The sequence below is a fragment of the Chiloscyllium plagiosum genome, chromosome 1 (genome assembly GCF_004010195.1).
Source record: "Chiloscyllium plagiosum isolate BGI_BamShark_2017 chromosome 1, ASM401019v2, whole genome shotgun sequence".
Lineage (NCBI taxonomy): Eukaryota > Metazoa > Chordata > Chondrichthyes > Orectolobiformes > Hemiscylliidae > Chiloscyllium > Chiloscyllium plagiosum.
Window position 1 is genome coordinate 31,125,448 of NC_057710.1, and position 15,498 is coordinate 31,140,945.

General features: G+C 39.4%; 2 protein-coding genes across 2 annotated transcripts in view; one reads left to right on the forward strand and one right to left on the reverse strand.

The window, feature by feature from the left end:
- Positions 1 to 6,948, forward strand: part of katnal2 (katanin p60 subunit A-like 2) — a 140,762-nt gene extending 133,814 nt beyond the window's left edge. The window contains exon 17 of the mRNA XM_043715566.1: positions 6,348 to 6,948. Coding sequence (XP_043571501.1) covers positions 6,348 to 6,370 — 23 coding nt within the window. The 3' untranslated portion in view covers positions 6,371 to 6,948. The remainder of the gene's footprint in view (positions 1 to 6,347) is intronic.
- ier3ip1 (immediate early response 3 interacting protein 1) overlaps positions 1 to 13,232 on the reverse strand; it is a 15,755-nt gene extending 2,523 nt beyond the window's left edge. Inside the window, exons 1-2 of the mRNA XM_043716598.1 lie at positions 13,079 to 13,232; positions 3,227 to 3,328 (exon numbers count right to left, since the gene is read on the reverse strand). Of these exons, the coding sequence (XP_043572533.1) occupies positions 3,227 to 3,328; positions 13,079 to 13,169 (193 nt within the window). The 5' untranslated portion in view covers positions 13,170 to 13,232. The remainder of the gene's footprint in view (positions 1 to 3,226; positions 3,329 to 13,078) is intronic.
- Between the last annotated feature and the right edge of the window lie 2,266 nt (positions 13,233 to 15,498).

The window sequence follows — 15,498 nt, forward strand, 5'->3', positions numbered from 1 at the left end:
GTCTCTGGCGCTGTGAGGCAGCAGTGCTAACCACTGTGCCACCGTGCCGCCCACTAACTGGAGTAAATGTGATAGGTTGTGATTTGGAATCAGTTTGAATGGAAATAAGGAAATAGCAAAGGAAACAAGTTGCCTATAGTCCTCAAAAGAGTTACCTCACTATAGGGTAAAGTATAAATTGGAAATTAATGAAGGCATATAGAATGTTCATGGGTGATTTTAATCTACATATTGACTGGACAAATCAGATGAGCATGAAAGACAAATTTGTAGTGCGTGTCAGAGATTATTTCTTAAAGCAGCAAATTGCAGGATGTACTCCAGAATAAGTGACTTTAGATCTCATAATATGTAAAGAGGTAGGATTAATAAGTGATCTTATACCTAAGGATTCTCTAGAGAGTAACGATCATATTTTACAATATGGTGGAACCTCAAATTCAGTTTGAGGGAGAGCAACCGAGTTCTCAATCAGGCATCCTCAACTTAAATAAGGGGCAATGAATAAGGTATGAAGAAAACATTGCCTGAAGTGGCTGGGAAAATAGAATAAGGGGAAGGTCAGTAGGTGAGCAATGGAATGATAATAATGAGGAAGAAGTGAAGTGACAGAGGGATTGACAATTCTAGAAGAGTTATGAAATAATTCAAATAGTGAGAGTAATGATGAAGAAAGACACAGAATTAAAAAACCTATAAATGACCTGTTAGACCAAATAGAAGATAATATTGCCAAAAATAAGCATAATATGGGAAAGTTGTAAAATAATGGATGAAATTACTTCTAGGTTATTAAATTAAAAGGATAATGGAAAGAAGAAAAAGATGATAAATAGTAAGTGAGATCAAGTCTGGAAAGGAAATAGCTCCCAGATGAATAATGCAAGAAGGAGGTACGTAAAAAGGAAAAGTAAGCTTAAGAAAATGCAAACGCTATTTAAATACAAAAGGCAGTACCTACAAGGGAAATAATGGGAGCTTAAATAATATTTAAGCAGATATTTCAGAATGCACAGCAAAAGTTATTTGGGCCAAAAAGGAGGACTCAATGAGAAAGATGAACTACTCATGGTTAACAAAGGTGGCCAAAAAAAGTATCTATTAAAAACTAAGGCATATAAAGCAGCAAAACATTGTGATAGATCAGAGGAGGAGGAGTATTTTAGGAAGCAGCAATGGATGACTAATAAGCTAATAAAAAGGGAGAAATTTGATTACGAAAGTAAATTGGTAAGAAATAGAAGAACAAGCAGCAAGAGCTTCTATGCGTTTATTAAAAAAAAGCTGAAGTTACTGGGGAATTGATAATGAGGAACAAGGAAAAAGGCAGATAATTTAAGACACCATTTTGCATCAGTTTTTATGGTGGAGATGACCATAAACATCCCAAAAATATCAGACTAGTAAGATATTAATGGAAATAAAGGGCTTGCTGACCGTCTCTATTGCAAAAGACCAAGTATTTGACAAACTAATAGGACTGAAAGCAGATAATTCATTAGAACCTGATTACCTGCATCCAAGGATTTTAAAAGATGTGGCTGCAGTTATAGGGAGACATTATTCAAAATATTCCAGAACTCACTAGATTCTGGGAGGATTGGAAAACCGATAATATGATGCCTCTGTTCAAGAAGGGAAGGAGTCAGAAAGCAGGAAGCTGTAGGCTAGTTAGCTCAATACTGGTCATTGAGAAAATTCTTACGTCCATTATTAAGGAAGAAGTTGCAGGAAAATTACAAAAGCTTAATGCAATCCAACAATCAACAGGATTTTCTGAAAGGGAAATCACGTTTGACAAATTTGCTAGACTTCTTTGAGGATATAACAAGCAGAAGGTAATGAATTGGTAGATATTGTGTTTTTGGGCATTCGATAAGGTGTCACATAAAATGTTATTACACAAAACAGAAGCTACATTACTGGGGATAATGTATGTGCATGGATTGACATTTGGTTAACAGAGAATTGGAATTAATGGGTCTTTTTCATGTTGGGAAGGGGTAAATAGTGAAGAGTCATAGAATTAGGCCTCAATCATGTATCATGACTTGGAGGTGATGACTGAGTGTAAAGTACTCAAATTTACATATGGTACGAAAATAGGTGGGAGGAATTTGCTGAGGTCATTTAATGGGTCCGAGGGGTTACAGATAGGTTGAGTGAGTGGGTAAAACCTTGTCAGATGTAGGAAAATGTTGGAAAATGTAAGGTCATGCTCTTTGGTAAGAAGAGCAAAAGGCAGCTTATTATTTAAGTGGAGAGAGACCCACCAAAAAAGTTAGCAGTGAGGGATTTGAGTGTTCTGTGCATGAAATGTGAAACATTAACATACAGGTGCAGCGAGCAATTAAGAAGCTAAATAGAATTTGGCCTTTATTGCTTGGAGGTTGAAGTTTAAAAATAAGGAAGTCTTGATCCAACTATAAAAGGTGTTGGTGACGCCATACTTGAAGTACTGTGTACAGTTTTGGTCCCTGTTTTTAAGAAAAGGTATATTGGTATTGGAGGTTATTTAAAAGTGATTCACCAGAGTGATTCCTGGAATTAGGGCTTGACAGATTAAGAATCGATAAATAGATTAGACTTTTATTCATTAGAATAAATTAGAATCAAAAGAATGAGGATGTGATCTTATTGAAACACACAAGTTTTTGAGAAGGTTTGACCAATGTTGATAAAATATTTCCACTCGTAGGGGAATCTCTAACTAGTGGACACAGTTACAGCATAACTGGCAGTCATTTAAAAAACTGAGCTACAATGGAATTTCTTCCTCAAAGAGTAGTGAATGTCTTGAGTTTTATATCCCAGAGAAGTATGGAGGCCAGATTACAAAATATTTAAAGAGAGTGTATAGATTTTGAAATATTCAGTAGTTGAAGGCTATGAGGAGATGGCATGAAAGAAAAAGAGTTGATGCCTGGGACAGATTAGCCATGATCTTATAGCATGGCAGGGCAGGCTTGACAGGCCAGGTGTCCCATTCTTGGTCCAATTTCTTAATGTTCTTATGAAAAATAAGAGAGATGATTTGCACAAGAGGGCAAGCAGGAATCTACTTTTGTCCTGTGGCTGGTAAAAGATCGTAATCACCAAGCTTCAAGCTTGCTGGGGATAATTTTTTAAAAAATCAAAATCCTTTACTAAACAAGAGGCAGATAGGGTTCAAAGTCTTTGCAGATTAAGTTTGATTGAGATCGGATAACAGATCTGCAGAACTTACATCTCATCACCATTCGTACGGATCGTATTAGATTTACAAGCTGTGATTTAATCCCTGGCTCTTCTCCAAAACCACCAATGCTCTGGTCTGTTCCCCAGCCAACTACAAAAACAATGTCAAACAAAGTTCACTTATAAACTTTAAAATCCCGTGCACTTGTTTTGGCAGTTTATAAACAACGGTAGAGCTCTGCAATAACTTCGTTAGTTATGGATCAGTTAAAACAGCTGTGTTCTCATTGAATTCAGTCTCTTCATCATTACAGAAATATAAAGAAAGGTACCAGGAGATGACACTGACAATTCGCCATGGTCTCCTAGACCTGCCCAATCATTTTCTAAACTGTCTGCTGCAGCACTAAAAACAGATAACGCTTGAGAAAGATTAACTTGCATAAGATTAGGAGTAGGCCATTTAGCCCCTTTATAATTTGTTTGTAGAGCGTGGTATTCCCAGCTAGACCAGAATTTATTGCCAATCCCTAATTGCTCAGAGAACAGTTAAGAACTGCCCTAGGTCTACAGTCAGATAGAATAGGAGATTTCCTTTCCTAGAAGACCTTGGTTAACCAGATGGATTTTTATGTCAAATAACAGTTAATGGTTCACATTAGGCTAGTTCTTATTCCAGATTTAAAATGAATTCAAATCTCACCCTTTGCTATAGTGGGATTCAAACCCACATGCGTAGAACAATAGCCTGAGTTTTTGTATTATTAGTCCAGTGATATTACCACTACACCACCATCTCCCCTTCAGCCCATTCCACCATTTAGTGAACCCATGGAAAATTGTGACTTAACTTATAAACCTGCCTTTGGCCAACATTCCTTAACACATTTGGATATCAAGAATTCACCACTCATTTAAAAGTTACAATTGACCTCACTTTAGATAAGACATTTGAAACTTGAATAACAACCCTATTCTCCTATCTTCTCCCTCTAATCCTTGATTCCCTTAAAAATCAAGAACCTGCTTATTTATCTTAGATATACCCAATGACAGGGCAACCATAGTCCTCTGCGGCAATGAGTTCCACAGATTTACCACCCTCTGGCTGAAGAATATTCTCCTCATCTCAGTTCTAAAGAGTCGTCCCTTCACTCTTGAGGCTGTGCCCTCAGGTCCTAGTCTCTTCTACTAATGGAAACATGTTCCCCAATATTCTGTAAATTTCAATAACATCCCTCCTTTGCCTTCTAAACTCTATCCAATACAGACCCAGAGTCTTTAATCCTCTTGTTATGCCCTTTAATCCCTGGCATCATTCTTGTGAACCTCCTGTGGACGCCCTCCAATACTAGTACATTCTTCCTTAGTTACGGAGACGGAAACTGCTCACAATATTCCAACTACGGTCTGACCAGATCCGTTCAGTAAAAGACTTTTCACAATACTGATGCAGCCACTGTGACTCCAAACACAATACCCAGAAACAATGGGTGAGAAAAGCATATTTTACCAAAATAGTATATGAATCTGGACTCCATTGCCTGCCAATAGTCAAACCATTAGAAACTAATTGAGAGAGTAATTGGAAGAGATTAGAGTTGCTCTGGTCACATAACAAAGTTTTTGCGAAGGGTTTTAAAATGCATGTTCTGGTTAGACAGAGAGAAACATATATGCTAACAAAGAGCAAAGACCCTGCCTAAGAACATCTGTCATAAGCCACATGCGGCTTAAGCTGGCCTTGACATTTCTATCTGAGGAACTGTATCAGGGTTTCATTATTGTACCTCGACTGGAGTACAATAAGTGAAATCTGCAACAGCGAATCCATCTTTATAAACTACCAGAGCTTTCTTCAGTGAACAGAGATTACAAGCCTGCATCACTTCATGTCTTCAACCTGGGAAAATACAAGTGTAACAGAGATCTTGAATTATAAATGGATGCTACTTTGATAATTACAATCTTCTCCTGAGTGTGTGTATATCTGAATAAATGCAGGGTTGGGGGAAGTTGTGCACATTCAGGTGTTGAATAATAAACATTTAGCTTTCTTTTAAAACTTAAAAAAACCTGTCTCTTGCCTGTTCCTGATAATTAAAGTTCTCAGAAGACATAAAACTTCTTGTTTAATAAAATATGCTGTCTTCAATCAGTGCAAAGATGAATAAAGAAGGGGAGCTTTGCTTATCATCTGTCCTATGTTCAAAACACAATTCCCTGTCCCAGTCAGTAATCTGACTTTCAATAACTTCAATTCCATGAACTTTAATTTTAGCAGACCTTATCCTCAGACTGGATCTGCCAAAAAGGTCTTCTGAAAGTCGTGATGTGATTTATATATGTTTTCATATCATTTATCTTTGAGTTTGGATTTTTGTATTTTAACCAATAATATATAGATTTTCCATGTCAGAAGGAATTTAATGATTAGTATTTCTGCAGCCATGGTAATTTCTTTTAAAAGCACAAATCAGAGAAAATGAAAGGCTTTTGTTTTCATTAGAAGAATTAAGAATGGACAAAGTAAATAGCTGCGCATTAGGCTCTAGCTTGGAAGGTCATGAATTAACTTTTATTTCCTCTTTTAATCAGGACTTGGGGGAGAAAAAGAATTAAGCTTCAGGTTGCGCAGTTCTGCTGGGTCTTGGCTCAAGCTGTCGATGTAAAGTGGTTGCTTCTAAGAAAATGAGTTTATTTGAAATGTTAAGAAAAAGATTACCTCAATGAAAGGAATTCAGTCAAAGTTCCTGACCGGAAGTCTTTGATTAAAACCTTGACAGGGTTTTTTTGAATCTGAGAAAGTTTAAGCTCAGTTGTAGGAAGGCTCCAGCAACAGGTTATTAGACTCTCAAATGTTGGATTTGAAGCTACAGTTAAATTAAAGCCTGTATGGGTGATAAAGGAAGGAATTCTCTTTGTTATAAGTACTATCATGGGGTGCTTTTGGGATTAATATGATTATATTCTTATTGTATTTTAAAAAATCCTTAAGTTTGAGCTGTATATAAATATATTCTCTATTTAATTTTTTTGTATACGCAACTGTTTTATTGTTCAACTCAATTCTGTAAATTTGACAGTCTGGCAACATCTGAGGGTAGAGAAACAGAGTAATGAATAGCTGTATTATACTTGAAACATTAACTGTGCTTTTCTTTCCACAGATATTTTCCTGAACACATTTTAGTCACCTTACCTATCAGTTTTGTCAGACATGACCTACACTTTACAAATTCATGCTGCTTCTCTCTAATCAACTGAATGTTTTTTTGAGATGTTCAAATACTGAGTTTCGAAATTCCCTTCACCCACCTTTCTTAAATAGCAGATTGAAAAATTCCATGCTTCAATCGAAAGGAGTGGTTCCCAAAGCAGGAGACTTTGGAAGGTTAGAATTACGACATTTACAATGTTCTCCTAAAACACTGAATAGAATCCAGCGATTCCTGAATATTTGGCACTTTTTAATGCTATTAGCTTCACCATAACTCAGTTTCCTTCCATTAATTTTGATAATTCACTGATGCAAAATATTTGTTAAATGGTGAGGCGAATACAAGAAAATGGCAGACATTAGCAATTTTCAAGAAGCCATATATCTCTTCACCACCCTCTTTATCCAAATAATTCAAAAAATTGCATGCATTTCTTTTGATTTCCCTTTTGTAGCTCAATATCTGCTGTCATTTCTTTCCTTTGCCATAGAGTCAGAGTCATGGAGATGTACAGCACCCTTTTGTCCAACTTGTCTATGCCAACCAGATATCCTAAATTAATCTAATCTCATTTGCCAGCATTTAGCCCATATCCCTCTAAACCTTCCTATTTATATACCCATCCAGATGTCTTTTAAATGTTGTAATTGTACTTGCCTCCACCACTTCCTCCGGCAGCACTTCCTTGTCCCTCAGACCCCTTTTAAAACTTTCCCTTTTTACTCTAAACTGCACCCTCCCAACCCTGGAGAAAAAAAACCTAGTTTATTTATCCTATCCATCCTATTCATCCTATTCATGATTTTATAAACCTATAAGGCCACCCCTCAACCTCCAATGCTTCAGGGAAAATAGCCACAGCCTATTCAGCTTTCCCCTGTAGCTCAAACCCTCCAACCCAGGCAACATCCTTGTAAATCTTTTCTGAACCTTTTCAAGTTTCACAACATCCTTTCTATAGCAGGGAGACCACAATTGCATGCAGTATTCCAAAAGTGGCCTTACCAACGCCCTGTAAAGCCGCAACATGATCTCTCAACTCATACCAAATGCCTTCATCACTATCCTGTCAACCTGGGACTCCACTTTCAAGGAGCTATGAACCTGCACTTCAAAGTTTCTTTGTTTAGCAACATTCCCCAGGACCTTACCATTAAGTGTGTATGTCCCACCCTGATTTGCCTTTTCAAAATGCACATTTATCTAAATTAAAATTTAGATGATCTTCACTCATCTGCCACTCCTCAGCCCATTGGCCCATTTGATCAATATCCTATTGTTCTCCGAGGTAACCTTCTTTGAGGTCTATTACACCTCCCATTTTGGAGTCATCTACAAATTTACCAACTGTGCCTCCTATGTTCACTTCCAAATAATTTATATAAATGATGAAAAGTAGTGGAGATAACACCGATTCTTGTCTCACACTGCTAATCACAGGCCTCCAGTTTGAAAAGCAACCCTCCACCACCACCCTCAGTCTTCTAACTTCGAGCCAGTTCTGTATCCAAATGGCTAGTTATCACTGTATTCCATGTGACCTAACCTTGCTAACCAGTGAACTTATCGAATGCCTTACTGAAGTCAATATAGATGATGTCCTCTGCTCTGCTCTCATCAATCCTCTTTGTTACTTCTTCAATAAACTCAATCAAGTTAATGAGACACGATTTCCCACGCACAAAGCCAAGTTGACTTTCCCTAATCAGTCCTTGCCTTTCCAAATACATGTAAATCCTGGCCCTCAGGATTCCCTCCAACAACTTGCCCACCACTGATGTCAGGCTCACTGGTCTATTGTTACCTGCCTTTTCCTTATGACCCTTCTTAAATAGTGGCACCATGTTAGCCAACCTCCAGTCTTCCAGCACCTCACCTATGGCTATTTACGATACAAATATCTCAGCAAGGGGCCCAGCAATCACTTCCATCACCTCCCACAGAGTTCGACGGTACACCTGATCGGGTCCTGGGGATTTATCCACTTGACTCTTTCTCCCCGCCATGATCCGTACCTTTCTTCAAAAAAGACGACAATTTTTCTTTTATTCTTATGTTGTTCCTTATCTCTGTATGGATAACCAAGGCTGTATTTTTGAAAAATTGTGCTCTTGACCCTTAAGGTTGTAAACTGATTTTATATCATTTTCACTTGTTTTCTGAACACATTCCACTGATCTTCTGTCGTTTTGTTCACTAACAGAACTGCCCAGAGCAATCCATCGCTCTTTACAATTTAGTCAATCTTACCTAAATCTACAGTCTTACTAGCTGTTTCACATTTCCCTCTTTCAAATTCAATCCTATTATGATAGTTATTTAATTAATAAATAAATAATAAGCTATTAACTGAACCTGGTTCATTAATGAATCTAAGAAGACCAGTCCCTTGTTGGTTTTAGGACGTAATTCACAGATTCACAAATGGTTGTAGCAAAGGTATAGGCTATTCTTCCTGCTATTTCTGCACCGATCTCCATAACAGCAATTCACATGGTGCTACTCCTGTTCCCCTCCACGTAGCCCTGCATATTCTTCCTTTTTCGATAATAAACATCCATTCCTCAGCCTCGGCTGAGACTGAAGGACATAAGTACAGACCGTCCGGTCCCTCAAGCCTTCTCCACTATTCAATAGGATCATGGCTGATCCAACATTCATCCCATCCACTTTCTTGTCTTTAGCGCATAACCCTTAATTGTTTACTAATCAAGAATCTCTCCATTAGCCTGAACCTGACTTGACCACATACTCAACTTGTGTACTTCTGATTGTGAAAGTTTCTCATTTTTCATTGTTTCTTTTGCCAATTGCCTTGAATCTGTTCCACCAATGGGAATGTTACTGGAGTCACAGATGTACAGCACAGAAATAGACTCTTCAGTCCCACTCATACATGCCAACCAGATATCTCAACCTAATCTAGTCCAAATTCGCACTTAGCCCATATCCCTCTAAACCGTTCCTATTCGTATACTAATCCAGATGCCTTTTAAATGCTATAATTGTACCAGCCTCCACCACTTCCTCCGGCAGCTCATTCCATACACGCACCACTCTGTGTTAAAACGTTGTCCATAGGTCCCTTTTAAAATTTTTCCCCTCTCAACCTCAACCTTCTAGTTCTGGACTCCCCCACCCCAGCGAAAAGACCTTGTCTACTTATCCTATCCATGCCCCTCATAATTTTATAAATTTCTGTAAGGTCACCCTTCAGCATCTGATGCTCCAGGGAAAAGAGCCCCAACCAATCAGCCTCTCCCTATTGCTCAAATCCTCAAACCCTGGCAACATCCTTGTAAATCTTTTCTGAACCCTTTCAAGTTTAACAAATTCCTTCCAATAGGAGGGAGACCAGAATTGCATGCAATATTCCAAAAGTGGCCTAACCCATGTTCTGTACAGCTACAACATGACCTGCCAACTCCAATACTCAATGCTCTGACCAGTAAAGGAAAGTATACCAAATACCTTCTTCACTATCCTATCTACCTGAGAGTCTACTTTCAAGAAGCTATGAACCTGCACTCTAAGGTCTCTTTGTTCAGTAATACTCCCCAAGACCTTACTATTAAGTGTATAAGTGCTGCTCTGATTGGCCTTTCCAAAATGCAGCACCTCATATTTATCTAAATTAAACTTCATCAGCCACCCCTCAGCCCATTGGCCCATCTGATTAACATCCTGTTGTACTCTGAGCACTCCCTTTTACTTTTTCACTGCTCACTACACCTTCAATTTTGGTGCCATCTGCAAACTTACTAACTATACCTTCTATGTTCACTTCCAAATCATTTATATAAATGATGAAAAACAGTGAACCCAGCACCAATCCTTGTGGCACACTACTGGCCACAGGCCTCCAGTCTGAAAGGTAACACTCCACCATCACCCTCTGTCTTCTACCTTTGAGCCAAATCTGCAGTCAAATGACTAGTTCTCCTTGTAGTCCATGAGATCACCCTCTGCATGAAAACGTTGTCCCCTAGGTCCCTTTTAAATCTTTCTCATCTCACCTTAAAAATGTGCCCCCTAGTTTTAGGTCCAATATCAAACAATGATGAGACAGAATACTGGAAACAGACAGAGTGCTTGGTGATGTGGTGCAAACATAACAATTTCTCCCTCATTGTCAGCAAAAGTAAGCAGCTGATCATTGACGTCAGGAAGCAAGGAAGAGGCCTCTCTTGATCTATGTCAATGGACCTGAGGTACAGACTGTCGAGAGAGTCAAGTTCATGGGAGTGACGATAACCAACAATCTGTTCTAGGCCACCCGAGTAGATGCGACGGTCAAGGCGACACAACAATGCCTCTTCATCCCTCAGAGGCTAAGGAAATTCAGCTTGTCCATCAGGATATTCACCAACTTTTACAGATAGAACACCTTCTGTGGTGCATCTGGATGTATCATGTCTTGGTACAGCAACTGCTCTGCCCGTGAACATAAACTACAGAAAGTTGTGAACACAGCCCAGAAAATTACACATGCCAACCTTCCATCCATTGACTCCATCTACACTTCTCATTGCCACGGAATGGCAGTCAGCATCTTCAAAGACCCCTCCCACCCTGGTTATGATCTCTTCTGACCTCTTCTGTCAAGCAGATGATACAAAAGCTTAAACAGACGTACCAACAGGTTCAAAAATAGCTTCTTCCCTGCTGTTATTAGACTTCTGAATAGACCTCTCAAATTTTAAATCTAATGTTGATCTCGCTTTTTGTGCACCTTCTTTGCAGCCATAACATTGAATTTCTCGCTCTGTTCAATCACGCTATGATATTTACATGTTACGATCTGTCTGTATAGCATGCAAAACAAACATTTTCACTGGACTTAGGTACATGTGACAATAATAAATCAAATCAAAAATCTGAACCCTCTCCAATTTAATAATATCCTTATTGGCTTCACCACCTTGTAAACCTCAGCATGACATCCCAACTCCGATTATCAATGGTCTGAGAATTAAGGCAAGCTTGCTAGCAAGCTGAGGTGCAACTTTCAAAAATTTATGTACCTAAACCTCAAGGTCTCTCTGTTTGACAACACTACCCAGGGACCAACCATTAATTGTATAAGTCCTGCCCTTGATTCTTTTACCAAAATGCAATACCTCACATTTATCTAATTTAAACTCCATCTGCCACTCCTCAGCCCATTGGCTCAATTGACAAGATCCCATTGTAACCTTAGATGATCTTCTTCACTGTTGACTATACCACCAATTTTGGTGTCATCCACAGACTTAATAACAGTGCTTCCTAAATTCTCATCCAAATCATTTATATAAATGACAAACAAAAGTGAACCCAGCACCAATCCCTGCAGAACACTGTTGGACACAGGCCTCCATTCAAAAAAATCCCTTCAATATCACACTCTGTCTCCTACCATCAAGCCAATTTTGAATCCAATTGGCTTGGATATAATTGGATTAGTCTGTCACGTGGAATCTTGTCAAAAACTTTATTAAAGTCCATGTAGACGACAACTATTACTTTGCCTTCATCAATCTTTTTGGTTACATCGTCAAAAACCACAGTCAAGTTTGGGAGACATGATTTCCCAAGCACAAAGTTTCAAAATAGTTTGAAAAGAATATCTTGCAATCATTCAACCCAAAAGGACTGGCATTTATATAGCACTTTAAAATGCTTTACAGACAATAAAGTACTTTTGAAACCTACTCAGGAAACATGACATTCAATGTGTTCAGCTAGTCTCACAACCAGCAATGTGGAAATTACCAGTTTTTTTTGTGGTCAACAATATCTTAAGTGCATGATTTAAAACACATTGTACATGTTGTCAACACCAACATATATGGCAAAGGTGGCCACTGCCTCCACATGCAAAAATAGCACCACTGACATCCCACCACTGTGACTCAGGATGCGCAAATGATCTCAGTGACACCTAAGAAACTGTCAACCATCTCAGATCTTGCATCCTTTGCCATAATCCACTGCACTTGACAGTATTACTGTACAGGCCATCAGTATATCTCCTGCAGACGTGGTGGCAATAAATGCAGTCTAGGAAAAAGGCAAAAAATTGGGATTTTGCCAGATTGGGAATTTGATGCAGAGGGTGTGATGCTTTTTGCCTCCAATTCCTGCAGTGATACCTGCAACAGATAATTGAGCTTTTTTTAAAAAAAAAGCAAAAGCACTGTGAATGCTGGAAATCTCACAGAAAATCAGAAATAGCTAGAAAAATGCAGCATCTAAGGACAGAAAGCAGAGTTAACGTTTCGTGTCCAGTGACCCTGCCTTGGAACTGAGCATCCCTGTTTTGAGCTTCTCCAAATGGGCAGTGCCTTCAGCTGCCAAGATCCCAATCTCGGGAATTCCCTACTGAAACTCTTCAAGGAACTCCTATAAAATCACCACTTTAACTGGGTCATCTGAGCTAATATGCCATCTAAAATCTACGAAAAAACACCCTACGTCTCCCCTTTTCTGATTTTAAAATTGTCCCGCTTTCAAGCACCGGGTTGGGGGGGGGGGGGAAGAGGGGACTGTTGTTTTCCATGAGAGGCAGGCGCTATCCTGTCAGTTGTTGTTGTTCCCTGGGTGAGCTGTCCTGCTTGTGGGGTCCCTTTAACAACAATCCCCTTTAAGAGGATTTTGTTTTAAATTTAGTTTCCCGGGGTGTTCAGGTTCACACTTACTCTTGTTGAGGAAGCGTTCTTCATGCAGCACAGCGACAGCATTAACACAGAGCAGCGCGGCCTGGAGCAGTGAGTACAGTGTGAAAGCCATGGTTACTGGGAAAGGGGAAAGGGAGTAACTAGGACCAAACACGCATGCGCTGGTGTCAGCTACCGCTGCCACCTCACCTCGTCCCACCCCCGGCGACTACAGCAACTCACCGCAGACAAACCTCGCGATGAGGCGGGCAAATGCCAAAACTCGAAACAGGACCTGAAAGGGGAACAGAAGGCTGTGCCGGGTATTGGAGACCTCAAGCCAACAAATACAGAAATTGCTGAAGAAACCAACAGTTTGTGGTAGCATTTGTGGAGAGAAACAGAATTAACGTTTCGATTCCAGTTACCCCGTTTCAGAACTCACCGTAAACTGGAGATGCCAATGTCAAATTAGCATTTTGGCTCCAATGATGAGACTCAGCATAAATTTATGAACTTGGTACATTAAAAGCCATAGTTACAGCGCATTCTACAAGGTGTAAACTTTTTTCAAGGGATTTTACAGTAAAACCTAACAACAGAAAACTGGAAGGAGCAAATTACTGGAATCTGAACTGAAAACAAAAAAATGCTGTGGACCACAACGGGTCAGGCAGCATTCTTGCAGAGAAAGCAAGCTAACTTTGAAGCTTTTAACATCAGAGCTGAAATATTAACTTGCTTTCTCTTCATGGATGCTGCCTGACCTACTGTTGCAGCATTTTTTGTTTTCAGCAGAAACGTGGAAGCCTTGTGAATTCACTGCTGGATGAGGAATTTCATTTTGACGGCACCTCAAAGGTGCAGCCACTGGAAGGGTCGAGAATAACCTCTGGTTTTCACGTTACTTTCCACATGGTTGTGACCTCAAAGTTGCTATATTTTAATTGTTTGCCATAGCAAGATCCACATCAATGACCCGTATTTTCCACTGGCCAGATAGTTGTTATTCCAGACAACAAAAATAATTTGCTGGAAAATCTCAGCAGGTCTGGCAGAAAGCAGAGTTAACGTCAGCCATCCCACTGTCAGAACTGATCACTGGGCCCAAAACATTTTGTTTCTGATCTTCAATATCTACAGTTCTTTGGGATTTTGTTTTGTTTAGTTGTGGTTCAAGGGTAGGTGGAAGTTGCACACAGTAACACTCTCTGAAGGAATTGCCCAGGAAATCGTCTTTTCGCTGGGCAATTCGTCTATGCCTGGAATCATCTGAAAGTCTCAGTTTGAATCATAGACTTGGGAGGGATGAAATGAAATAAAGTGAAACAGTTACTCAGGAAAAGTTAGATTATCTAACAGACAGCATTCTTACTTTATAGCCCCCCAACTACACTTCACCCCAGACCACTTACACCCCTCCAGACCCTGTCCTATTACTTCCTCCTCACCCAAGGGGCTTGACCATTCCTTCATTCCTGTTGGACCCTGACCTGGGAACTGACTCCCTACCCCTTCCCCACTGTTGGAAAGTGGGATCAGAATAGATAGTTGCTTGATGACTGGTGCAGACACAATGGGCTGATGGGCCTCCTTCAATTCAAGAAAACTCTGTGACTCTATGTCTGTGAGATCCATGAACAACACTGCAACTGAGGACAAACAAGTGTCTTATATAAATTTATCATTACCTTGCTCTTGTACTCTCCACGCCTATTAATAAAGATTAGGTTATTGTAAGTTTCATTAACTGCTTTCTTAATGCATCCTGCCACCTTAAATGGCTTATACATAGACCCCTTTAGAATTGTACCTTTTATTTCATACGGTCCACCAAAATGCATCACCCCACACTTCTCCGCATTGAATTTTCTTCACTCCCATCCACTCATTCCACTAGTTTGTCTATGTTCTTTTGAAATTCTACACCATCCTCTACACAATTTACATTGCTTCCCCAAAGTTTGTATCAGCTACAAATTTTAAAATTACTCCCTGCCCACCAAAGTTTATCAATATAAACCTTCTCAAAGCTTGAGAAACATGGATTAACCACTACTGTCAGTTTCCTATCACTTAGCAAATTTTGTATCCACATTGCTACTGTCCCTTTTATTCCATGAGCTTGAAATTTACTCACAAGTCTGTTGTGCAGAACTGTACAAAATGCCTACAGAAACTGTTTTGAATTCAGTTTGAAGAAGGGTGGCTGGACCCGAAATGTTAACTGCTTTCTCTCCAAAGATACTGCCAGACCTGCTGAGTTTCACCAGAATTTTTTGTTTTTGTTTCTGATTTCTAGCATCCATTGTTCATTGGGTTTTTTAAAGTATAAAATGTATTTGCATTAACTACATCAACAGCATTCTCTGGATCAACTGCCTTTTTCTTTATTAATTCAGAATTTGTGGGCTTGGCTGGCTCGGGCAGCATTTGATGCCCACCGTAATTGGGGCAGGTGA